At 35.3% G+C, this 27,931-nt stretch overlaps 1 protein-coding gene across 1 annotated transcript in view; it reads right to left on the reverse strand.

Moving 5' to 3' along the window:
- The window catches only part of NAV3 (neuron navigator 3), a 241,905-nt gene that overhangs the window by 174,430 nt on the left and 39,544 nt on the right, over positions 1–27,931 (reverse strand). The window contains exons 4-5 of the mRNA XM_008576825.1: positions 14,283–15,306; positions 4,782–4,897 (exon numbers count right to left, since the gene is read on the reverse strand). Of these exons, the coding sequence (XP_008575047.1) occupies positions 4,782–4,897; positions 14,283–15,306 (1,140 nt within the window). The remainder of the gene's footprint in view (positions 1–4,781; positions 4,898–14,282; positions 15,307–27,931) is intronic.

Consider the following 27,931-nt stretch of genomic DNA (forward strand, 5'->3'; position numbering starts at 1 on the left):
CCCGCCCACATGTTCTTTTAAAAATCCCAGCTCATCAGGGAGTATTTCTGGACTGTTCTATTGTTACTGTTGAATGACTAAACTTTTTTCCTCATATTCATTGATTATTCAGTGATGACATAATCAAGATTAAATTTTTATTTTCCATTTATGTGTGTCCCTTTAGTTGAGTGTTATTCACCCTAAGTTCACTGTGATTACTTTCTGCATGCTTTATAAAGCCAAAGCTATCATTCCCACCTTTCCTGTCTATGGTTTTCCTGAACATGATTAGGTTCCTTCTTCATTCTGGTTCTCCTTTCTACAATATGTTCCTTACATTAACTTCACTTTAAACACATTTACTGAGTGGTAACTATGTACCAACCATACACTGGGGATATACTAGTTAATAAAACAGACAAAAAAGTATAGAAGGAGAAAGCATTCTGGTTCTCCTTTCTACAATATGTTCCTTACATTAACTTCACTTTAAACACATTTACTCAGTGGTAGCTATGTACCAACCATACACTGGGGATATACTAGTTAATAAAACAGACAAAAAAGTATAGAAGGAGAAATGTGGCTGAATTCTGGATATATTTTGGAAATGTAGTTATTCTAGGTTATCTTAGTCTATTTATTACCTTAGTTCTTATAATGAATTAGATACTGTATCATCTGAATTTATTTAGTTTCTGATTCTCTGAGAGAAAATAGCAAAGAATTCAAACACTCTACTGAGAGATATCTCAACAAGTTAATTCATATATACTACTTGTTTCTGAGTTAAGATAGCAAAGAATACCTTTGAAGCCAACAAGATGTGCTAATGACTGGGTATGATGTGTGAGAGGTAAGAAGGAGTCATGGACGAGTCTTCCATTTCAGGCTTGAGCAACTGGAATGATGGAATTACCATTAACCAAGATGGAGAATAGAGAAAACTTGTTCAAGAGTTCTTGAGGGGTAAAATTTTTTGAAGGTAGTATCAGGGGTTCAGTTTTGAAGATAACAGGCTGGAAGCATCTATGAGATAATCTAGTAAAGAGGGTATGTAGGCAGTTGGATTATCTGAGTTGGAGTGCAGGAGACAGGATTAGAGGGAGACATTTATAAGCCGTCAGTATATAATGAAATAATATTAAATCACCAAGAGATGAGATTAATCACGAGATAATATTAAATCACCAAGGAAGCATATTATAGGCAGAGAAGTCCAAAAACAGAGGCCTGTCAAGGAGAAAAAAGTATAACTTGGAAAGGAGACCAAGAAAGAACAGTGTGGTTTGAGGGAAACCAAGGGAACATGGTACCCTGGAAACCGAGAAAGGAACTTTCTCAGCAGAGGACAATGGCTGCTGAGAGGAGAAATAAGATGACGGAGACTTGATTCTTGGATGTGGTAACGTTGACATTAATGGGAACTTCAACAAGAGCAGTTTTGATGGAGAAATGAGGCTACAAGCCTAATTAGAGTAGGTTTAGGAGACAGTGGGAGGACAGGAATTAGAGATGGTGATTGAAGGCTACTCTACTCTTCATTAGAGTGTGCTGTAAATTGGAAGAGATAAATGATAGCAGAACTTGGAGGGAAGCTGGGGTCAAGGGAAGTTGTTTTTCAAAAAATTAAGATTGGAGAGATGATAGCATCTCATGGGATAAAGATAATGATTTGGGAGAGAGGAAGATATTAGAGAGCAGAAAAGAGAGTAATACAAGGAAAAGCAGAGTAAATAGGTTCTAAGTGGGTATAAGTGCTATACTCAGGTAAATGTGGTGGCAGGGGATTGTCATCCTCTTTTCTCTGTTCTTTAATTTGTTCAGTGAAATGCACATGAAGGTCATCAGTTAAGAAAAGGGATGGGACAGATGGTATTGCAGGTTTGAGAGGAAAACATTATAAACCTGTCATCTAAGAATTTAAAAGAGTAAACAAGCAAGAGAAATATGGAATGATTGCTGGAAGCATTAACTATTAACTTCAGGTTGGTGGCCATGAATATAAAGTGAGCTGCATCAACATGCGATCTATTTTTCTCCTGGTTCATTCATTGTTGATATGGAACAGGTGGATAGCTGAAAGTATCCAGGTCTGTGATTTCATCAAATGAGTACAATGAAGTGAGAGACAGGAAAGGAAGTTAAGAGTGTGTACAAGAGTAAATTATATTCAGTTATCATAGGAATTTAGCTTATTAAGGAGGAAGAAAGATATGCAGAATTTAGTGAGGGACATTAAAAAGTGGTGGGATCAATGAACTGGAAATCCTAGAATCACTGGTGGAGTCAGGTAACAAAAGGAAGAGTACTGAAAAGACAGGAGGTTGAACCGAGCAATAGTGGGGTACATGAAAGTGAGGTTAGAGAGAAGTTGTAATTGATGCCCAGATCTAGGATATGACCTTGAGATTAAATAGCTCAGGAGGCACTGCAAGACAAGATCACTGAAAGAGAGGCCAGGGTGTTAGAAGAATCATCTTTGTAAATATTAAAATCCAAAAATTAAGGCAGGAATTGTAATGCCCAGAGTGACAGTGATCCAGAAACTAAAATTTAAAAATGATGAGTATATGCAGTCTCATTATGATATGACAGTCATCTTCCCATCACTGGCCTGATAGATCCTGATCTAGATTTCTCCAATTACTGTACTCAATTTATAACTTAATAACCACAAATAAATATCATCTTTCTTCCATCAAATCTGAAGTCTTCATCAAGAGACATTTGTGCTACCTCACTGTAGGCTAATTTTAAAAAGATGACAGTAAGAATGACACAATCAGATAAGCGTCATTGCAGCATTTACTTGATTGCTTTATTTTATTATATTCCTACCTAAATCATAGACATGATTCTATATAAATAATTCATTACTGCTGCAAAATAATATTATACCTACTAATAAATACACTAAATTATTATATTATATTAAAGTCTAATTTCTATTTCACTTTCAAGTATTCTATTAAAAACATCACATTCAATGGAAATATTAACTGGAAATATTAAAAAAAGTTATCAAATGATAGGTAGAATAAGAAACTGGAGGAAAAAAATCAAATATGGATTATTCAGTCAGATATACTCAGTGATACACTAATTTCATAAAACAATTTTCCTTTGTAAAATTTACAATTTAAACTACTAAATTCTGTTTTTCCTACAGATTTGAGCTTTAGTATTTCACAGGCATATTGAAGACGTTCATGTATAAAATATGTGAAGTATATACATCTTCATGCCATGTTAGGTTCATAAAATATCTGGTCACAATACAGATACACAGCATCATTCTGATCACAGTACTACCTACAGCTAAAGGAAAGCCAACATTTTCCCCAAATATTAAAAAAATGTACAAATACTAACCCCATAGCTATGTCTTGGCATTACCATTTCTACCCTTTCCCTGTACTGTCCTTTTTTGGAATCTTCACATGAAACCTCTGATGCCTGATATCACTGATGTTAATTTTTTTTTTTTTTCCTTTTTGTCTTTTTTTCATGACCGGCAACGGATCGCAACCCTCGGTGTTGCCCCCGCCTAATTTTAAAAGGTATCCTTGGAACATTCTGTCATTGTTGTCAATATTAATTTTAAAAGGTATCCTTGGAACATTCTGTCATTGTTGTCAATATTAATTTTAAAAGGTATCCTTGGAACATTCTGTCATTGTTGTCAATATGGGAGCGCCACCGCGCTTCCCAAGTGGCGCACTATAGCAGTGCGCCGCCGGGCCGGCCCTCACTGATGTTAATTTTAAAAGGTATCCTTGGAACATTCTGTCATTGTTGTCAATATCCACTGGAGGACGTTGCAGGAATGATGTCTAACGCTTGCCAAATTGTGTTTCAGGTCTGCCAAAGTGGGCAAAGTTCTCAACCCCAAAATTTGTGATATAATTACTTTCAAAAGTCAGGGCAATACTTACACTTTGATTCCCCAAAGTACTACAGATATTTTTTAAATTAAATAGTTACTTAAGTTTTTTTTTTTCTTTGAACTTTTGTGAATACACAAGGGCTGAGCCAGAGATTTATTGGAATAACAGACATACCTGTACTTTCATGCATTCTTATGCTTAGAAACAGATAAAAGTCTTCTTAAACTCTCCCCTTAGGAGCAGAATATTTTGCTTAGAGGTTACTTGGTTCCTCATGATTCTAGATCTATATATAACGAAATTACTCCAAAGGCCTTACATGTATGCCTAGGATTACCTGGATCCTAGGAAAAACACTGTACTCAAGCTAAAACCTTGCTTTATACACTCGACATTCTGATAAACTGTGGCATATGTATTTTTCCCCCTTACGTTATCTATATATAATAAAATACTTCCCTAATTAGATTATTTTTTTTCCAAAATGCACATTCGGAGCCAGTAGAAGTGTTCTAAATAGCACAGAATTGAAAACAGAGCAAGGTTGGATTAGCCATGGAATATTTATACAACACTTGATTTAATTTTTTCAATCTCCAAATATTCCCAAGGGCTGCCTGCCCTATTAGCAATAGAAGATTCTCCAGGTTTTCTCTGATTATATTCAAATTGACTGAGGGCAAAATGACTTACAGTCTCAGCTTCTGAAAGCAATACCATTCTTTACAGAGCAACAAAGAGATCATCCTAAACAAAACAGCCAAATATCTAAGAACTTCTGAAGCATGATATGTACACAGTCCATTTTTACATAAAAAATAGTATAGCACAAATACGATTTAAGAAAAAGACTTACAGAGAGATTACAAAAAGTCCGAGGTCTGACATACCCATTAATCAGTCACTTACCAGATATTTCCTCTAGGCACTGTTTAGCAGTCTTACTATATGATAAATCCATCTTCGTAGGACTGGTACAGGAGTCAGCAGATGGCAAAGAGGTACCTTCATTTTCTGAATGTGCTCTGAAATTAACCAAGAAGACAGAAGCAAACAGCAACTATAGTTACTAGTGACTCATCAAAGTGGAAGTTCTCCAGTACGAGAAGATATCAATTTACTATAAGTTTTCCATCAAGGTAAATGAACATTTCTTTATGATTGAGATGTTCCAGAGCTGTCTATCTGTAGGAGAATTTCATTACTTTTCACTCACAATCCATGTAGAAATAAGATATTAAATCAGACCTTTTAGACTTTCCTAAATTTGAAAGCTTGTAACTAACAATAATTGATTATATTTTGGGGGGCAAAAGACTTCAAAAGATCCAATTTTCTTTGCTGTTTCAGAGGAAATCTAGCCTAATTATGTTCTTGTGAGAATAACAAAAGCATTGAAACCACAACTAAAATTCTTTATTTTTTAACAAAAATTTTACAACATATATCCTAAATGACAAAGAATGAGTAAAAATAAATAATGAATTTGTTCAGGGCTATAAACATCATTATGATGGCTGAATTACTAAATATTTCAGAAAAAATTAAATCCAATTAGAAATAAATTATCATTCTTACAGCTATATTTTATATTATGTGTTTTGTATTTGTGTGTTGTGTACATGGGTATGTATTTGTGTGCATGGTTAACATGTAAAGAGTAGGTCTAATCAAATTAAAAGCACTCAGCAGAGGAACTGCATACTTTGATATCCCAGCTTTACTTCATGCATAATTTCTTCCTTTTATGCATAGGTAAATGTTGTAAGATACACTTTCTTTTTTGATTTAGCTTCAAAATCTCTAAGTATTTGATCCAAATCATCACATTTTTAGAAAACTCACAACACGAAATACTGAGATACAGAATGAGGCAGACCAGTATTATATTGCATGCTGGACTGTGTTTTTTTAGATATCTCATTTGCCATGATAAATGATCTCTAAGTATTTGTTATTTTAAAAGCATCTATAGAGCATATTTATATGTGATAGAAAAATTTAGTATATTTTTGAACCGATTTTTAATTAATGTTTTGATTTTATCCTAAATCCTGGTTTTGAGAAAATGTGTAATTAATAATATCAGAAATAGTTGATATGTAACTGACAGCTGTAGAAACCCTGAAAAGTTTATTAAGATTTTAAGAAATCATGGGAAACTATATGTTATATGTCTGGATGCATGTGTCATGTGTATGAATTTCTGTATAAAAGAAAGATACAGCTATGCAAGAATACAAAGCTGTGCCTTGGCCTTTAATAATTTCTGGCAGACTTTTCCTATCTTATTCTAACTTAAAACCAAATACAAGAAGTATAGCAAAATTAAGAAAGAGGATATACTATTCTAGTGACAGGATATACTATTAAGGACACCAAGGACTTCAATGTCACTAAACTCAACAGACATTTTGAGTCTTCACCTTATTTGATATCATGGCAGCATTTAGAAAGCAGATCATTCCTCTCTTCATGAAACTCTCCTACCTTGGCTTCTTAGACAGAAATCTGCCATTTTGTTTCTCATACCCTCCAGAGTCTACTTTTTTTTTTACCTTTTTACTCTTCTGTTCGCCTTTATATAACCATTAAATGTTGTGGTTCTGGGTAGTAAAAAGAAGGGGATACAGAGGACAAAATTGTGGGGGTTCCTCAAACATCCTAAACTTCTTACAGTTTCGTTCTATAATCTCTCTAGATGGTCTCAATCATACTCATTGTATTCTTACCTATACACATGTGAATTCCAAAATTCTTACTCTGACCCAGCACTGTCCTCTGAATTCTGATGTGTATAATCACTGTCTAATTAACATTTCTTTTTGGTTGTCACAAAAATACCTCAAACCCACAACATACAGAATTGAACTCACAATCTTTTCTCAACAGAGCCAGTCCTCGTTGATGGAGCCCTTGGGTGAAAGCCTTATGGAGCCTATAAGGCTTTGCACAGTCTGACCTCTGCCTGCTCTCCAGCTTCATCTTGCACAGGTCTCCCCTTAGTTCTGTCCACTGTGGCCTTCTACCCACTTCCCACAGCCCACCAGCTAAACTGAGTCTTCGCACTTGATTATTTTCCTCCCTGCTTTGTCCAGTTGAGTTTTTCCCTTCAAGTCTAAGCTGAAATGACTGTTTCTTAAAGAATCCTCTCTAATTTCACTGATCAGGTAAAGTCTCCTGCCTTTCAACATTTCATACTCTTGTAATCTTGTAATATGAAATTAATGTAATTATTTGATTAATGTTTATCTCCCAAACAAGATTCTATTCTCTCTGTTTAAGCTCACCATTGTACTCCAACGTCTAGCCCCATGCCTAGCACATAGGTTGCACTCAACAAATACCTGATAAATGGATGAATAAATCATATCAGTAGTGATAGAAAAACAGTATTATTGGTGGATAAAGCATATGGAAGGGAAAGTTGCATAATGGTGCATACATTAAGTTTGGGGGTAAAACTTGTCCTTATCACTATATAGTCACTAACTCATGTGGCACTGGTAAGTTATCTAGCCTCTCTGAACTTCAGTTTGTTCATCTGCAAGAAAAACTAAAAATGTGTGCTTTGCAAAATAATTCTGAACTCAGCTTGCTATTACTAAAGGTCTGGAAAGGCATTTTCCTGAGGCATGTGGGATTCTGGTCAATAAAATGGCAAATGTATCTTGCCCTCTGTGAAGCCTATTTTTTCCCTTCTCTGGCCCCCAGATTCTCTCATATCCACTGTCTACCAATAGCCCTTCCCCACTCATTTCTAAAACCTACTACAGTCTATTCTTCCACTCGGGTTTGTTTCTTGTGGGCCACTGCACCTCCCTGACCTCTTGGTTAGCCTATAGTCTCTGAATGAAGAGGAAAAAAATCCTCTGAAGTTTCCTAAGAATTTTTATTACGTGCTGACAAAATTTAAATGGAGATTATGGAATGAGACTGCGGACCCCAGGGAAAGCTGACTGGCTGCCTGCCAAGAAGGATCACGGAGGCAGGGTGCCTTGGTGAACTGGCCATGAGCCAGGTTTGGCCTATTGTCCTACAGATTCCGTATTCTCCAACTCATCTCTCAGAAGCTGTCACATTTAGTAGTTCACTGAGAAGGCTGTCTAAAGCCCAACGCTAATTGGTTCTTATTAGAACAAAACCAGCAGCTGTCATAGGAGCCAGAATGATGGTGGCCACGGTAGTTATAAAGAGTCTATCTCCCTCTAAGAAAATCTGTATGGAGCATAAGAATATTCAGAATGTGTTTTGGGAGTGCAACTTTTGCTTTACTCAAAACACACAGACCTTAAAAGCATTCCTTAGGGGCTGATTTGTGGCTATCTTCCTCAATATATGAGACCTAGCATTCGATTACAGTAGCTAAGTCTCCATTCCCCCATCTGAGATACACTCATAAAATGTGTTCACACTCTTGGTTCCTAAATACACCACAAAAAGAAACTGGATGTCCTTTAATAAAAGTTAAAGCCAAGTTAGGGAAAGTACAGGATGCACCTAGAACACTTTGAGCCATGAAAAAAGGAATTTCTCAAAGAGTGATGAGGCAAATTGAAAGGACACACAAGGTAACTTGAAGGGGCTCCCAGTGGCCAAATCTGGGAAAATTTAATTACCAAAATAAGTTGTGATAGTAATGGATTATAATCCATGGAATCCATTAGTTCATATAATTTAAATAGACAGATAACAGATAGAGAGAAGAGAAATCTCTTGCATACTGCAGAAGAATCTCTTGGTAAATGCAGAAGAAATGGTGGAATTTGAAAACCACTTCTTGTCCATCAGAGTAAATTATTAACTTAGGCAAAAAACCTCAATGGATGCTAAAATTTATGGGTAAAAGTAAACCAAGGAATATATTTTTTATACAAAGTCTCAAAATAATCTTCCCATAAAAATACTTATTAAATACATGTGAGGGCAAAGTAATTTTAGAATAGAAAACTGTGTCAGATGTTATCTCAATCAAGCAAATTTAACAACACCAAAATGGGAATATCAATAACATATCATATGACAACTGATAGGATTTGATGAGAAGAACACAGCATAATTTCTGTGACATTCCAGACAAAAAATATATCTATTTGTTTTGTGTGTGAGTATGTGCATCATGAGGAAATATCAGACAAACCCAAATTAGAAACTTTATACAAAATGCCTGGCCTTCAACATATCGTTGTCATGAAAGTCAAGAGAAGATTAAAGAATTGTTCCAGATTGAGGGATATTAGGAAGACATGACACCGGGGTGTAATATTCATCCTGAATTACTAAACATGATACATTCAGGACAATTGGTGCAACCTGAATAAAGTCTTTGGGTGCTCTGAGTGAAGTATATATGAGAGCTGTCGGCACTATTCTTGCAAATTTTCTGTGAGTTTAAAATTCTTTCCAAGAAAAAATAAAATACAAAAAGAAGAAACAATGATGATTTGGGTTAGGCAATCCGGCAGCGGATCTCATAAGCCAAGTATAGAAAAGGTAATTTATAACCCTCTATGCTGAGAGAATGCCAACTCATAGCAGTATTCTACACAATAGCACCTCTTCTAGCAGTGTCTCCATATTCCATCTTAAAAATATTGCTGTGTGTGGGAGTTTAAATGGCTACCCAATGCACAGATATATATCGAACCTAGCAAAACACAAGCTTGCAAGGCAAGAATTCCAGAGCTTTAGTTGTGTTGATGACCAATTACGCCCAGTTCACATAAAACCACAATTGCAGTATAATTTGTAACAGTAATCAGCTCTAGGAGGTTTTTTTTGGTAATAGTAGCTGCAGGGCTTACAAAATCTTTATCTGAATGATGGTTGTACACTTTACATTTCAATCTTTGTAAACTCACAGCTCCTTCTACTCAATCTACTGGTTCAACAAATAAGCCAAATTTTAAACCTTGTGAGCAAACATTTTCAAAACTAATGTTTTGCATTCTTTGCCTCTCTGAACATAGCATATTTTAATGTCAATTTCCCATGTCACATCCTAGGCAAATCTGTAATCTCACAGAAACCTGTTACAGCAAAAATCTCTTCTGAGAATCCATGATACTGTTGTAGAAAATGACCCATATTACATCAAAAGAAGGAAAACCTCTAAATTTAGATTTCTTTGACCTAATTTTAAAAATCAAGTGCGTAAATAGGGTCCCAGCTTATATTTAATTAAGATGCTTAAGCAGTATGATGACTTTTCTCTTCAATAGTAGTGACTTGCCTTATCTAAAGGTTAGATAATTTTCTCTTTTGAGAATTGCTCATACCCTTGATTCTGCTCTCTTTACCTCTAGATATTTGATTTATGTCCAATGCATTGTTTTCTTGGCATTTACTACAAATGGTAAGAAAATAAAGAAAAAAATGTAGAACTCAAAATAGCAAATTATGAACCTAGTTAACAGTTATTTAAAAATTTTGTTGAAGGCTGCTAAAAAGACAGGTTTAGGAAAAACATATAGGTCTCTCTTCTCTGCTTAATTAACCAATTATTTTATTATTTTATTTAACATATCCTTGCAAGCATGGAGAATATAGCTGTAAAGTAAAGAATGCAAAAGCAATGGAAGAAAAATGACACATACAAAGAGAGGAGACATTTCTTTGAAAATCTGAGGGAGTTAAGGTAACTATTTTGAACCTCGGCAAGAAAAACTAGTTTAAAGAATAAAGCATAAAAGGTGGACACCAAGAAAGAAGAGGAACATACAAAAGAGCCCACAAAGAGAAGGAAGGAAGGAAGGAAGGGAGGGAGGGAAGGGGGGCCTACAGAGGCTAGGTTCTGTCCTAGGCAATTCTGCTGCTAAATAAGAAAGACAAGACTCTCAGTCTTAACGAGCTTACATTATAGTGGGAGGTGGCTGAAATCACACTATTTAATAAGTAAACAAGAAGATAGCAATTAGTAATAAACTGCTTGAAGAAAATACAAGAGGATGATGAGATGAGATGTAATTCTGGCAAGAGGTATTGGTAGAAGATCCTTTGGACTAGATGATTGGAGATGGCTTCTGTGAAGTGATGGCAGATAAGCAGAGATCTAATGACAATACAGGACCCGCAGTGATCTGGAAAGCAGTATTTATAGACAGAGAGAATACATCTATGACAAAGTCCCTAAAGCAGAACGAGCTGGTTTGTTGAGAAACAGAATGAAGGATGGGATAAGTGTACTAGGGGGTAGAGTCACAGGAGCGTGGCCTGAGAAGTAAACAGACGGCTGGATTACATAGGGCTTCATATAGATCACGGTCAGATGTTTGAGTTTTATTTTTTAAGTGTAATGAAAATCTAACTAATGGCTTCATAAACTGGAATGACATATATTATTTATACTTTTAGAAGGTCAGAGTGCCTACGATGCAAAGGATGTTATTGCAAATGGCCCAGAGTGTAAGCTGGGAGACTCACTAGAAACTACATGAGAATTGGTGGTGACATAGCTTGGACCAGGAGAAGGGGAGTGGAAATGGAAAGAAAGCCAGACTGAGGGTATGTTTTGGAAGAAGAGTTAGTTAGCTGAAAATTGGATGTGTAGGAAGAGGGATTGAAAGAGAAGAAAATATGGATAATTTCCAAATTCTCTTTTTTTAGTCTCCCATTCATATAGTCATGAATCCTAATTTTAAAAATCAAGTCTGTTAATAGGGTTTGGCTTATATTTAATTAATGGGCTTAAGAAGCATGATAATTTTCTCTAGACTCTATAGCAGTTTCAGTTACTAGCATTTGCATAGCTCTTCACAGTTTACCTACTATTTTTTCCATCATGCCTGGATTATAAAACTGTAGACTATCAAATTTGGATGATGACACAACATTCTCCCTTTCACCTGATAAATTCTAAATAATCCTTTAAGTTTCATCTCACCTGAATTTCTCTGTGATGCATTAATTGACTCTTACCTTATGTAAGACTTTTAAAAAATCTCTTTCTTCTACATTGCCTCTATATGTTGCATATATAGGTACTTTTATAACAGCAATGGTCTTATATTTTTGAATATATTTTCATCATTATAACCGATAGACTAAGTTCCCAGAGGACAGAGCTTCATTTTTTTTTTTTAATCTTTGTATCCCCTGTTACATAGTATTTACAGAATGAGTGGCAGGTATATAAATAAAAAAGTATTTGGTGATTTTCCTTTGCCTAAACTATGGCCACTGGTCATTTTATCACTTCTTAAATACCTCTGGTGATCACCTTAATACTTTAAAAGGCAGCCTATTCTAATTCCAGATAGCTCTAATTATCAGGAACTTCTTACTTGAACTGAAATCCTTTCTTACATTCTCCATCTTTCAGTCTTAGTTATATCTACTCATTAAATGGATAAAGATAACAACAAATTTCAAAACTACTTTTATCACTTTGTAGGGATAATTAACTTACAAAATATTTATACAGATACCTTGCATTGGATAGGAAATTAGACTAATACGAAAACCATTAACTGCCAGAATTAGGAAATTGAGTTTCAGATTCTTTAAATATATTACCCAAGGTCCCATAACTCATCGATGGTGGTGTTGAGATTACAACCCAGGTGACACGGCTACATCACCTCAACCAGCTCAGGATACTGTTTCTGAACAAGAGTGCAGGAAGACAGACTACAGCCTGTGAATCACTATTTGGCTACATTCCCTCACATTTATAATATTCATTTTAAAGAGGGCAAACAGAAACTCAAAGGGGACAGCAATCTGGATCCACACTTTAACTTCTAAACTGTGCTGCTTCTTTTTTTTAATAGTTCAAAGCTACACTTTCAAATGGAAACAACTACATTTGTATCCACAGGATATTTTATTGCAAATGATAAAAAAAAGCCTATTACTACTTATAGAGAGAAGCCAGCTAAATTATCAGATCTATATTTGTACTTTCCTACAAAATTCATTTGTGATTTCTTGAAACAATGTTTTTACAGAATGTATTTGAGATCCACAAGTGTTCTGAGTTTGACATATTTAAAACTTCATGATTTTTTTTCCATATATTTTGAAGCGTGAATTATGATTTTGACATTTTAAATTTTGCTTTGTCAGCTAAGGACCCTGGAGTAGAAAGAGCTGAAGACTCGTATCTGATCCAAATAGGAAGGTTTTAAATGAATTATTGCTACTGAACTCAGAATAGTAAGATTTCACTGAAGTGGTCCAAGAACTTAAACATAATCATTTATAATTTCATTTTACTGAATGTATAAAGCCCCAGGGGGAAAAAAAAGCACTAGGTTTTTTCGTTGAGGAAAAGCAAATTACCATTATTTGTTTTATTTTTTTTAAATATGCTTAATAAATTCAATAAATTTTTAAACTATATAGTCAGAACTCTTTCTTAATTATAGCAGGTCCTACTTCCTACTCATAAAATTTCCTTTCTGTTGTTAAACTGCCAACCTGCCAGAAGGATGGAAAAAGGCAGATGTCATTCCCCCCTACGCCATCATCTCCTTACTAACCAGGCAGTGAATAAAACTGGAGACACAGCAATGACTGACATATTTCTAATTGGTTAAAACAAATCACAGAACAACAGGCAAAGTGTGCTATTTTTTATAACTGTGTAGTAGGATGCATATTTTTAAATGTAGCATATATTGTGTATTTAAATACATATAAAATAAAATACATAGTAAAATAAATAATAAATAGAATGCAAAAACAAAATACAAAAATACTAATTATACAGGTAATCCTTTTTATCTAGAAACTTATATAAAACTTACATTGGTGAAGTAATGCTTTATAAACATTTATAAAATGCTAGAATATAAACACATTACATGCATTGTCTCTGTTAATATTCCCAACTCTACAAGGTACACTATTATTCCTATTTGACAGATGAAGAAAATGAGACCAAGAGATAGTAGGTAATTTTTCCAATGTCATATAGCTGGTAAGTGGCAAAGCTGTGGATTAAATACACATCTGTGTGATTCCAGAGGCTTTCCTTTTAACTATTATGGTACGCTTTCTCCCAGTATCTGTAAACTCTATAAAACTGAGAATAATTTTAAAACACTACTACCATTAATAGTAACAGTACAGTAGTAGTAATAATAGCATTATTAAACACAGGAGAGAATCATGTCATCTGGGTTCTATGTTGTTTTGACTACAAGTAGGTTAATTTTTGAAAGTTGCAATTTCTGAGAGAGAGAGAGAGAGAGAGAGAGAGAGAGAGAGAGAGAGAGAGAGAGAGAGAGAGAGAGAGAGAGAAAATAGGACTAGATCATATTGGAGGTTGTTTCCAGACTAAGATTCCATATTAAGTTCTAGGCCTCTATCTTTCAAAATGACTACATAAAGCATCACTCCAGCAACCTTCATTATTACACTTTGAGTACATAGACCTGTAAATATGGATGAATAGAGGCACCTTACCTATATATGAATGGTGCCACAGTGGCAGTATTCGGGTGACTGTGCTGCTGCTGCTGAGGGAGTTGAACAGCACCATTTCCTGTGCTCTGCCCACTGCCTTGTGCCACTGGCATGGCACAGGAACCAGAGGGAGAAGCTTGGCCAGCTTCCCTTCCTTCCAAAGGAGCAGGGCAGGTGGATGTGCTTGCTTTCTCAGAGGTTATGGGCTTAGAGAGGGACTGGGAAGGGCTTCCCTTTGTAGTCCTGAATTTTTCAGACTCTTTGCTCACTGTGCTGCCAGGTGAAATAGTTTGCTTTGCTGTTGGCACCTTTGAGCTTGGTTTTGGAATCCCAGTGGAAGATGGAATTAAGCTTTCCTTCTTAGCTGCTGTCATCTTGCTGCCCTTTGGGATCAAGCTTGCAATTTTAGAGGTCTTTTTTAAAGCCGTCTCTGTCACCTGATCCTTCTCTTCCTTGACTGGTTTTTCAGTGCAAACTTTATTTTTGTCCCTGTTCTTGTCCTCTTTTTCCTTTGGCTGTAGCAAAGACTTTTTATTGCTGAGATTTTTGCTTCCAGCTTTTGGAGGGGCCAGTTTAGGTGACACTTTGGGACTGCTATTTGTTGAGCCACCACTATTCAGACCACTGTTAAAACCTTCCATTTCACCAGATTCAGAAAAGGCATCGTCATCCTTCCCACCATCACTGGGTCCTGAACTAGGACACTGCGGGGGGCGTAAAGCAGTCCTGGCATTGACCAGCTTGAATTTTTCAAGCATGGATTTCTGTCCTGAGGGAGCAGTTTTGACCCCTTCTGAAACAGGTGGCTTTAGTCTGTCTGAAGTTGGTGTGGGCGAAGTGGCTGGGCTCGACTTTACAGTCAGCATGGTGGAGGTGGCGCTATGTTTGACATTCATGGACTTGCTGCGCCAGGGCTTGCTGGCACTAGGAGAAGGGATGGCAGAGGCAGGGGGCTGCCCGGCATTGCCGGGAGGCTGTGTGTTTCCATTTACACCTGAAGATGGTTGAGGTCCTTTGGAGGAATCTGGACATTGTTAAGAAAAAAACAAATAAATAAACAAGCTATTAGTTTGATCATTTATATCACTCCATTGGGTACTTCCTAACTATAGACACATGGAAGTATCTCTCCTTTGAAGTGCAAAGAGACATGCTGGGTGGCAACAATCACTTCTGTGATGTGATTTTTTTTTAATTTTTTTATTTTTATTTTTTACCATCTATCAAAAATGCAGAATGTTTGAGATGCACTAATTTCTAATTTTTTTGGAGGGAGGGGAAGTGGTTTTTTTCCCCCTTCTGAAAGTACTCTTATCAAATGAACTTTGCTAGTTGCAAATATCTAAAGATAAATAAAATACTAGTTCTCCTCTAAGCAATTCTCTGTATTTTTTCCAACTTCCAGTGTAGCTCACAGCAATAAATGAATATTCCACCTAGCCTTCAAAAAATATGTCATATAATGAATACTGAGAAATTGCTTTAGCTATCAGAAGCTTAGCTAATTGTTATCTAATTAAATATGCTTATGAATTCTGATTTAGCTTTCTTATTAATTTTATTTATTTATATTTGTATAAAATAACTATTAAAACTTATGCTTCATGGATCAAATAATCTACTAAGCAATCTATTTCTGTCTATATTTATCCATCTTTATAACAATCCTACAAGATACATATTAATACGCATTACCATCCCCATTTTACAGATAAGCAACTGAGGCAAGGAGAGACTAACTTACTCACGGAAACACAACCTAGATTTCAGAGACTGTGCTCTTAAGCAGCACACCAGCAGCCTCCTGCAGTGATCTAAAAACACTTAAAATTTTAAAAGAAAATCAAGGCATTTTTTGAGAGCTATATACCTACAGCTTCCTGTAGTCATGAGAACAAACTTTAAATTCTAATAGAAAAGCAAGCAAGCTACTTTTTGAGACCTATAGGAAAATAAATCCTTTTGTCATATAAGTACTTCACAATACATTACTATTTGCTTATGTTCCACTCAGAAGTGGAACACAACATTCACATTATGATGTGGATTTTTATATGACTGTTCTAGTATGGATTAATGCCTGATTACAAGTCTTATTTTTAAGAACAAAAAAACTAAATCAAAGAAGGGATTTTATAACATGATATAGAATTAAAAATAACTGAGCATGGAGTTAAAAGAATTCAATTAAAATGTTAACATCTGAGGACTGTATAATTCTGGTTAAGTCATTTAACTTAAGTTTCATCAACCATAAATGTCCCCGTCTTTCATCCTTTGTTTTGGGGGGATGGAGATCATTAAATTAGATTTTTAAGTTGGTGCAGTTGACATACCAGATATTGACAAATAGATGTGAAGTTGTTTTTAATGAAATGATCAATGAAAATATTTTATAAAAAATATCCTTTTCATAATATTCAGGAATTGGAGCTCATTAAATTTCATTAAATATGCATCAATGTAAAACTACAATGTTTTTATTTTAAAATATTTTCTTCAAAGAAGTCAACAAATGACAAGCAATATATAATGAAGCCAACTGGGAAAGAATATTAATCGTTTATTTTTCAGAAGAGGAAACTGACAAAAGAAAATAAAGCAATGTTTTTATTTTAAAATATTTTCTTCAAAGAAGTCAACAAATGACAAGCAATATATAATCAAGCCAACTGGGAAAGAATATTAATCGTTTATTTTTCAGAAGAGGAAACTGACAAAAGAAAATAAAGAAGTTAGGGATAGAAAAAGAAAAAAAATGGTTAATTGAATTTTTGTGAGAATTAGGCAGGTTTTATTTTTTTAAGTAAGTCTACCTAAAATAACAGTAATATTTAGAATTTATATGAACAATAACAATAGTGTAGACAAATGCATTTTATATTAAGTTTTCTTTAAAAAATTGGTATGCCAACATTGACTTCTAATTTGTACTGCCTCTCTACAACTGCTCGTTTCAACTGGCAAAAACTAATACTAATAGTTGTACAATACAAGACTATACCAATATGCTCTAGATTAAAATATAGTTGTTCACTAAAAAGTCAAAATGCTTACATGATATATTTGAATTTTAAAGCATATGATGTTAAATTTGTCTTTTTTCATTACTCATGTAAAGTCTGTAATTGTGTCCGTGTTTGGAATATTTGTGGAAATTCATTAGGTTCATAAATACTAAAGTATTCTTAAAAACAATAGGTGTATTGATTGATTCAAGACAAACAAATCCAACAAGCTTCAAAACTTTTAATTACTCCAATCCATTCACTGTCTGTGAATGGATTTCAATCTTTTGCTTATTATCTGTATTATAAGTACAGGTAATTCCAAGCTTATTTCACTGACAGATCCCTTTCAGAGTCTGATGACCTTTATTATAATTTAAATGGTTCCTGGTAGCAGATAGAGCATATTCACTACCTGCAGGTAGGAATGCCTACCATATATATCTCCAAATTAACTCCTCCTTATTGGTCAGGTTTCAGTTTTGACCTTATTTCCTCTGGGGAAAAAAAAAAGAAAGAAAGAAAGAAAATTACCTCCACCCCTACCTCTGACCACCATAGCATCAAATATGGATTAGGTGGCTCCTCTGCTTTCTTCTATAGCTTACTATTTTCTTTATTTAGAGACATCCAGCACTCTACTGTAATTGCATGTTACTTCCACTACTCTGTACATTTCATGAAAGCAAACACCATGTCCGTATTATTCATAATTTTATACTTTACACATAGTACGTATTACGTGCCAGGCACTGAGCTAAGTACTTGACATATATTAATTAATCCTACAAACAACAGCATGAAGTTTTCATTATTCCCACCCACTCAACCCCCTCCATTTTCTGCATGAAAAAAAAGGAGGCACAAAGAAGTTAAGTAACTTGGCGAAGGTTACACAATTTGTAAGTGACAAAACTGAGAATTGAACTTTACTTGAATTCTAAGTTAATCCTATCAACATCCATCCCACATGATGATTTCTCAAACGCAGAATAAGTTTAATGGCTTATCAATATTATCCCTTGAATATAGAAACAAGGAAAATAGTGATTGTCAAATCAATGCCTTTAATAGGAGAGTATTAACTTTATTTCTCATTTACCCAGATTCAATTAGAACCTACAAATTTTTCCAAACAAAATGAGGTTTCTAAAGTTTAATGAATTGTATACATGATCATGCATTTCACACAATGACTTCACTATTTTACTGATTTTTGTCCAACATATATGGCTCCATTTTTCTACTTTTTCCAGGAATATTAGTCAATGATATTTCATTCCTATTACCCCTAGGACTCTAATCTAGGGATATCATCTGTCAATATTTACTGACTACTCTAAGATACATTATAATCTTGTTTGAAGAAAGTAAACAGTCATAAAGGATAAATGCCAATGCATTATGGCACATAATAAATGTCAAATGAGTGGCATGTGGGAAAGAAAATGGCAAAGAAGATCAGAGTTGCAAGGGATCACAGAGGGCTGTACAAAAGACCAAGACACATGATGTAAGCAAGATATGTAGGTTTTCAAGGCAGGAGAAACATTTATAGAATTTTGTTAGGAAACTATATAAAAATTTATTCTATTTATTTACATTTTTAGAACATCTATATACATACATTGGGACACACAGTTGGAAAAAAACATGGTCCCCCAAAATCATAGCCTATTCTGCTGGGTATAGTGTTAAAAGAAACATGATACCATCACGTTAAATTCATTTTCACTCTCTTACACTGATCTCAAAAGTTATTTGTGATATTTCTTCTTTTATAATGAAAATAATACTAATAATTACTACAATACTAACTGGCATTTTATTGAAGGCTCTTTATCTACGTTATCTCACAACAACCCAGTAAGGTGGGAAGGGCTCATATTTCTAATTCACGTTTGTGGAAACTGAAATTTGGTGAGTCTAAACAACTCTTTCAGTGGTGCACAGCTGATGAGGAGTGTGTGGGGGAGCTCGGTTTTAATCCCACACTGTGTGACTCTAGAGCCCAAACTCTATAATGGTCTTAGAACATCTGACACTCTAAGTGCTTAACACGGTTGTTCTCAAACTTTAATGTGCACACAAGTCGTCTGGGGAATCTACACATTGTGACTCAGCAGGTCTGCAGTAATCCCTGAGATTCTGAACTTCTAACAAGCTCCAGCTGATGTCAGTGCTGCCGGTCACAGACCATGTTTTGAGTAGCAAGGGTTGAACAAACTCACAGATGATGAAAATCATTGGCATTTTCAGTTTTAAAGGGTTGTTTCTTATGACAATACCCAAATTGGCTAAATTCACCAAACATTTCAGAGCTATGTGGTATTAACATTTTTCACTCTGAACTTTCAGAACCTTGGCCAGTTCTGCATTTATGTGGATGTTGATCAGTCTATGGCAAAGTCACTAAAACCAAATAAGCCCGTCAAATTTTCCTATTGTCCTTTTCCTCATCGCTTTAGCCACATACTTAGTGTGTATCTGCTGTGTGTCTGCAACTAGGTTAGGAAGTCAGGGGACTCCTATCCCTGTATGCCTGGAAGCTTTGGTGGAGATGAGAGGAGGGTGTAGAAAAGAACAAGCCAGGATGCTTTCATAGCTGATGAACAAGGAAAGTAGGAGAGGGTGCTCCATCCTTAGAAAGGAGAAAACAAGCTGAGGACATTAGCTAGACAGATTGCTATAGCAGTTCAAGTACAGAAGAGTAATTTTAATATCACTACACCCAAAAATGAGACAAGAGGGATCCCAAATTATGACTTCCACATCCAACCCACAGTAATGGTCATAGCAACAGCTGTAAAGTCATTCTCAGGTGAGTACACACATATAATACACTTCTGTAACCGCAGCTCAAAATCTGTCCCCTGCCTGTCTCTATACAGAAGCAATGAGGTGTTTCGGGTTTCATTAAGAGGGCAAACCATTGGCCATTGTGCATCAGGAAGGCATTGGAATAACTAGAATCCCTCTGGACTCCTCACAGTAACGCTTGCACAACAACGGCAGCTGAAATGGCAGCATGTGTAGCTTCTATAGGGTGGGTGCAGCCACAAATTCTAGTCTCTGCTTTTAATATATTTAATAATAATTAGCATTGACCCAAGGACACATTTCTGAATGTTAATAACTCAGCTTGGGACTATGAATGAGCCTCAATATGGGGAAAAGAAGAGATATCTAATGCACATACTTAAAGACATCCTGAAATGGATTTGGTCTTCCCTTTCTGTGGCCTACCTCTGCTGACAGCCCTGCCTGTTGTCTCTGGTCCCCAAATAGTTATTTTTTCCCACTTCCCCTCTTCTTCCTCTTCTTCCATCTCCGCATCCACCATCACCAACTTCACCATAACCAAATATTATTTAGAAACTGCTTACTTTATTCCAAGTACTATATAACTTTTTCATACATGGTATCTTATTTAAGCCACATAATAGTATCTTATTTAAGCCACATAATAATCTGCACAACACTTATGATTTCTCTTGTTAGACATGAGAAAACAGAAGCTTAGAAAGAGCAAGTAACACAACTACACATATAGTAAAACTCAGAAAAGATAAAATCAAAATTGGAACTCAGGTTTACCTAGCTCCAAAATTTGGAGAATTTTTACTCTCTCTCCTTTCCAGTTGTTTGCTGTGTACCCAGAAATTCTGCTGGCATGGCTCTCCAGGAAGCCACACGTTTGCCACAACAATGCAGTTCATTGGGTAACTCTGTGAAGCATGTTTTTCTTCTTAGTGAGCAGGATATAAATGGGGAGAACATCACACAAGACACAGCGAACTGCATATTATCTTCTTTGACACCTACTTGCACCCATTCCTCTGAGTTGATGTGAGAATAAATATCAATTCAGGCTTACAAACATCCGAATTCACAGAATTAATGTATACTTATCTCATTTTCCAAATAAATAATATTGATGACTTGTTAACAATGTCAATCTAGTTCTAAAAATAATACATTGAGGTAAATGTGACAATGGCAACAGCATACAAGAAGTTTAGAAAGGGATTTTCTCTACGGAATTTCAGTTTCCTATAGAGCTTACCACCACGATGCCAGCAGGGCTGTCAGCCCGAGAAAGGACATAGGGAACATCCTCAATCTGTTTATATCTTTCTCCTCACTGAACAGTATATTGCTTAGATGAAAGCAAATTAGATTTCAACTCAGAAGTGACAACACCCGTGATGACAATAGCACCTTTCTTTTTAAAGTATTCCTGCGTAGCAGGCACTGTGATTAGTTATATAGATGGCCCCTGATTAATAAAGGACACTTTAAGCATCACGTATCATTGTGAAAAAAATGAAACAATGAAACTACGTTGCCAAGAGAGTTTGTTTGGTAAATAATTAATTTAGACTCTTATTTTACAATAACATTCAATTCCAAGTATGTCTTGGTACTAAGTGGTTCCTCATTAACCTCGCCACACTGTCTTGCATAAATCATAGCTTGTGAAACACCTCAGCCATCAATTTTAAAATGACTCTACAGAAACATGGGTGTTATGGGGTGATAAAGACACCTGCTGATATTGTACCATTTGAAATGTTAGAGTGCCACTTTGTGGAGTGCTGGTAAATTTAGAGAAGCTTCCGTTCACCAGCCAGAAAGTATGTCATTTGTATACAGGCTTGCATAAAACGTAGACAGCTCAAGACGTGTGCATGTATGCAAAAACAAACAACATATATAGCCAAGTCTGTATAATCATATCACCTACTATAGGTATCTTATGTTAACTCATGAAAATCTCTAAGATTCCTGAAATTGTGATATTGACACTGTATTTTAGGCTTACATAAGCATTAAGTAATTAAGTAAAGTCACAGTAAAACATATAATTAAATCAACAGTATAGTACTATAATAATTAAAACACATTTGCATTGAAAAGAAAATAAAACAGTTCAGAGTTCTTTGACTTCGTAGTAATTTCAGAGTAATTAAAAAATAAAACACAGAAAGTGTATAAGAGCTAGACATCTATGTTTTAGCTGACAGTGAGCAGCTAGAATTCCATGATTAATGTAAAATTTATTAACTATTACAGTTTTATAACATTGAATTAAAATGTTGCTAAATCCTTGGCATCAATTCTACTAATTCTATGTTGACTGTTTGTGGAAGTGAAAGCTTTCACACCAGAAGATACTTGATTAGAACTGAGGAAAATAAAAAGGAACCCTCCTTGTCAGTAAGTGTACAGGTACAACGTAAGAATCACATGGGAGAAAGAGTAGAAAGATGTTAGCATTCTCTCTGGGGCTGTGGCATATTTCTTAACAACATGGAAACACCTGTCTACTATGGAGCTCTGTCAAATAATATATGTTTACAGATCATAATTCAGAAACTGGGTTCCAAATAAAGCCAGAATATTTAAATTCCTAATAATATTAAGCCATTTAGCATTTTTCAGATTTATTACGCAGATTTTGTAAAACAAGAATAATTTCTTAAGATAATTTTCTTCAAGCATGCAAAGTATAAGTCCCAGTGAACCCTGGCATGGTTTCCACAAGGTCTGATCTCCAGTGAACAAGTATTTGGCTTTTTTTAGAGCATGTATCTGTCTCAAGTATTCTCATAGGGCACATGGAAAAAATTCATAAATGCTGGTGTCAGAATGTATTATTCATTGTCACTTTCTGAATGGCAGGTCATAAGAGAAGAAACTGAAGGACTCTCAAAAGAAATGCTTTGCAAACAATGCTATCTTCATTTCACCATTTGTTCTGAGAAATTTGTTCTCACATTCCACTTCAACCAAATGGTGAGATAGCATTGCATTCTATTGTAACATTTCTATTTCAGCCTTCTCTGCAAGTGATTGTCTATGACAATGTGCACTGATATTTTAATTCATTTGTTGAAATGGTGAAATGGGCACGCTATTTTTCAAATTGCATTATTATTAAAAAGATATTGAATGTATCTTTTGAAGAGAAGTTTGTTATTCTCTACTGATTTCCTAAGATTTCACATCGTTTGCAAATAAGCTTTTTTTTGTTTGTTTTTCTTATAAATCATACATATGAAAAGCTACTATGCTTCCAAAGTTTTGTTTTTCTTAAACAGTGAAGTGAAATTGTTTTAATTGTAAATAAACTTTTACTATCCATTACAAATTTTAGAAATTCCTGAATTGATTCATATAACACATCACCTAAGACTTGCTAAAGAAACTAAAAAGTATACTTCCACGTAGAAGCATTCAAGGAGCTCATTAATAATTTGTTTAATCCTTCAAATAAAATATCTTAATTTATTAAATTTAAATTACAACTAATAATAACTAAGGAGGAATAACAATTAGAATTAAAACACTCAAGTTAGTAGTTTCTGAATTCTGTCATTATAATGCCATAACTTTAGAAAATTCTTATTTAATTTTGACCTTGCTTGGTCATACCCGATATATATATGCAAACTAGTTTGTGACAGAGATCAGCCTGTCAGCAGATGGAATCTTATATTTTTATATGTTATGCTATAACTACAAATCTTCATGTCAAAAAGTTTAAGTCATAGGCCTGAGAGCCGCCAGGCCCACATGCTCCAAGTCAGCCATGCCAGAACAGGCAGGCGCAGTGGTATCCCCAGCCCAGGCCAGTCCCCACCACCCAGAGAAACCAGACAGCCACCGGTCCCACACACTCCACAATAGCCATGACCGAACAGGCAGGCACAGTGGGATCCCCAGCCCAGACCAGTCCCCACCACCCAGAGAAACCTGAGAGCCACTGGGCCCACACACCCCAAAACAGCTGTGCCAGAATAGGCAGGTGCTGCACACCATGGGACCCTCAGCCCAGGCCAGTCCCTACCTCCCAGAAAGGCCTGAGAGCCACTGGGCCTACATGCCCCAAGCCAGCCATGCTGGATCAGGCAGGAGCCACAGGACCCCCAGCCCAGGACAGTCCCTGCTTCCCAGAATTGGCATTATTTTGGGGAGCCAAACTAGACATCAGGGTAGAATGAGTGGACTGTGATACCTGCTGACACAATGGCTAAATACCAAAGGAAAGATAGCAGACGTAGGAAAAATCAAGAAAGTATGTCACCACCAAAGGAAAATAATAACTCTGAAGCTCTAGATTCTATAGAACAAGAACTCCTTGAAATGACTGACAAGGAATTTAGAGCAACAATTCTAAGGAAACTAAATGAGGTACAAGAAAACTCAGTTAGAGAACACAACGAAATGTACAAAGAAATAATGCCCTGAAAAAGAATGTAGCAGAGCTTGTGGACCTGAAGGATGCATCCAAGAAAGAAAAAACACAACAGAAAGTCTAACCAGCAAGCTAGAACAAGAAGAGAGTATATCTGACCAGGAAGATGGGCTGTTTGAATTAACACAGGTGGACAAAAAAAGAAAAAAATAATTTTAAAAATTGAAGAAAATCTAAGAGAGATAACAGACAACTTTAAGTGCTCAAATATCTGAATCAAGAGTGTTCCAGAAGGGGAGGAAAAAGGAAATGGCATTGAAAACATATTCAACAAAATAATAGCAGAAAACTTCTCAGGTATAGGGAAAGAAACAGATCTTCAGATTCATGAGGCCCAAAGATCCCCAAATGTATTCAGCACAAAAAGGTCCTCTCTAATACATTTTATAATCAAACTGGCAAAACTCACAGAGAAACTTGAAAGCTACAAGAAAGAAGTGTCAAGTCACCTATAAGGGAGCCCCAATCAGACTAACATCAGACTTTTCATCAGAAACCTTAAAAGCTAGAAAAGAATGGGATGATATATTTAAAATGATAAAGGACAAAAATGATAAAGGACAAAATCAAGAATACTTTACCCAGCAAGGCTATCCTTCTAAAATGAAAGACAAATAGTATATTTCTCAGAAAAACAAAAACTGTGGGAGTTCACTACCACACAACCAGCCTTACAAAAAATTCTCAAGGAAGTACTGGGTTTGGTACCCCAAAAAACAACCATCACTGTCATGAATACTCAAGAAAGAACAAAACCCACCAGTAAAACAAAAATGCTAACAATAAAGATAAAGAACAGTTCATCTACCACCCCAAGAAACCAACAAATACAGAAGACAAACAGAAAATCAGGGAGGAACAAAAGATACTTAAGACATCTAAATGAAAATCAATAAAGTGCTAGGAGTAAATCAACACCTTTCAATAATAACTGTAAATGTAAAAGGATTAAATTTCCCAATCAAAAATCACAGACTGACAGACTGGATTAAAAAGATCGACCCAGCAATATCCTGCCTTCAAGAGACTCACCTCACCTGTAAAGACATACATAGACAAAGAGTGAAAGGATAGAAAAGGATATACTGTGCAAATAGAAATTAAAAATGAGAGCTGGAGTATCTATTCTTATATCAGATAAAACAGACTTTAAACCAAAAACCATAAAAAGAGATGAAGAAGGCCACTATATAATGATAAAAGGATCTATCCATTACGAAGACATAACAATATAAATATATATGCACTCAACATCGGAGCAGCCAGATTTATAAGCAAACACTATTAAACCTAAATAATTAGATAGACACTAATAAATAATAGCAGGGGACTTGAATACCCACTTGCAACATTGGACAGATCATCTAGGCAAAAAATCAATAGAGAAATGCAAGATCTAAACAATACTTTAGACCAATTGGACTTGGCAGATATTGACAAAAATTCCATCCAAAAACCTCAGAATATTCATTGTTCTCATCAGCACATGGAACATTCTCCAGGATAGACCACATATCAGGTCACAGAGCAAGTCTCATCAAATTGAAAAAAACTGGAATTATTCCATGTATTTTTTCAGATCACAATGGATTAAAATTAAAAATCAACAATAAAATGAAACTGGAAACTATACAAACAAATGGAAATTAAACAACATTCTACTTAGTGACATATCAGTCCAAGAAGAAATTAAACAGGAAATCAAAACATTTCTTGAAACTAATGAAAATAATGATACATCATACTAAAACCTGTGGGATACTTCAAAAGCAGTACTAATGGGGAAATTTATCACATTAAATGCTTACTTCAGGAGAATGGAATGATGGCAAGTAAACAAGCTACCACTTCACCTTAAAGAACTAGATAAACAAGAATAATCCATACCCAAAGTTAGTAGATGGAAAGAAATAATTAAGATCAGAGCAGAATTAAATGAAATAGAAACCCAGAAAATGATACAAAAGATCAATGAAACAAAAAGTTGGTTTTTTCAAAAGATAAATAAAATTGACAAACTTTTAGCAAGGTTAATCAAGAAAAGAAGAGAGAAGACCCAAATAACAATAATTAGAAATGAAAAAGGTGATATTAACAACTGATACCTCAGAAATACAAGGAATCATTAGAGACTACTATAAACAACTATATGCCAACAAATTTGAAAATCTTAAGGAAATAGATAAATTTATGGTCACATTTTTGAAAATCTTAAGGAAATAGATAAATTTATGGTCACATTCAAACTACCAAAACTGAACCAAGAAGATATAGAAAATCTGAACAGACCAATAATAATAAAAGAGAATGAAGCTACTATCAGAAGGCTCCCAACAAAGAAAAGCCCAGGAATGGATGGTTTCACTGCAGAATTCTACAAAACCTTCAAAGAGGAATTGATACAAATTCTCTACAAACTATTCCAAAAGGTTGAAAAAGAGGCCATTCTCTCAAACTCATTCTATGAGGCAAACATCACCCTGATACCAACACCAGACAAAGATACAACAAAAAAAGAAAACTATATCCTTTATGACTATAGATGCAAAAAACCTTCAGTGAAATACTCGCTAACAGAATACAGCAACACATATGCAAAATTATATGCCATGATCAAGTGCAATTCATCCCAGTGATGCAAGGTTGGTTCAACATATGAAAATTAATAAATGTGATACACCACATCAATAAAATCAAAGACAAAAACCTTATGATCATCTCTATAGATGCTGAAAAAGCATCTGACAAAATTCAACATTCATTCATGATAAAGACTCTCTACAAGTTAGGTATAGATGGAAAGCATCCCAACATAATTAAACCCATTTATGATAAGCCCACTGCCAATATCATCCTTAAGATCAGGAACTAGACAAGGATACCCACTCTCACCACTCCTATTCAACATAGTTTTGGAAGTATTAGCCAGAGCAATTAAAGAAAAGAAGTATGAAATAAAGGGCATCCAGATTGGAAAAGAGGAAGTCAAATTGTCTCTATTTGGCATGGTCCATGCCATGGCAGGATCCTAAAGGAATCAGCATGGGCTGCTCTCTCTGAGTTGGCAACGCCGCCAGAGGGAGAGCTGTCGGCAAGGCCACAGCTACAAGCAGTTGCTGCAACCAGAAGGGCTGCCTGCCTCAGCTTAGTGGTTCTGCTTTTACTCTCTCTTTCGATATTTTGGTTAGTGTGGCAGTTCTCTGAATTCTCAAAAGATTATAAAAATAACACAAATAATTATGCGGTCATTGAACTAAACATTCCCACAGATGATCCGAGTAAATTGGACAATTTAAAATTATCCCTTTATGATAAATTGACCACACCAACATATGTTCCAAAAGCACCGCTCATAACTAAATATGAGCTGCAGCCTAATG

Source organism: Galeopterus variegatus, unplaced genomic scaffold, assembly GCF_000696425.1.
Source record: "Galeopterus variegatus unplaced genomic scaffold, G_variegatus-3.0.2 Scaffold1411, whole genome shotgun sequence".
NCBI classification, from domain to species: Eukaryota; Metazoa; Chordata; class Mammalia; order Dermoptera; family Cynocephalidae; genus Galeopterus; species Galeopterus variegatus.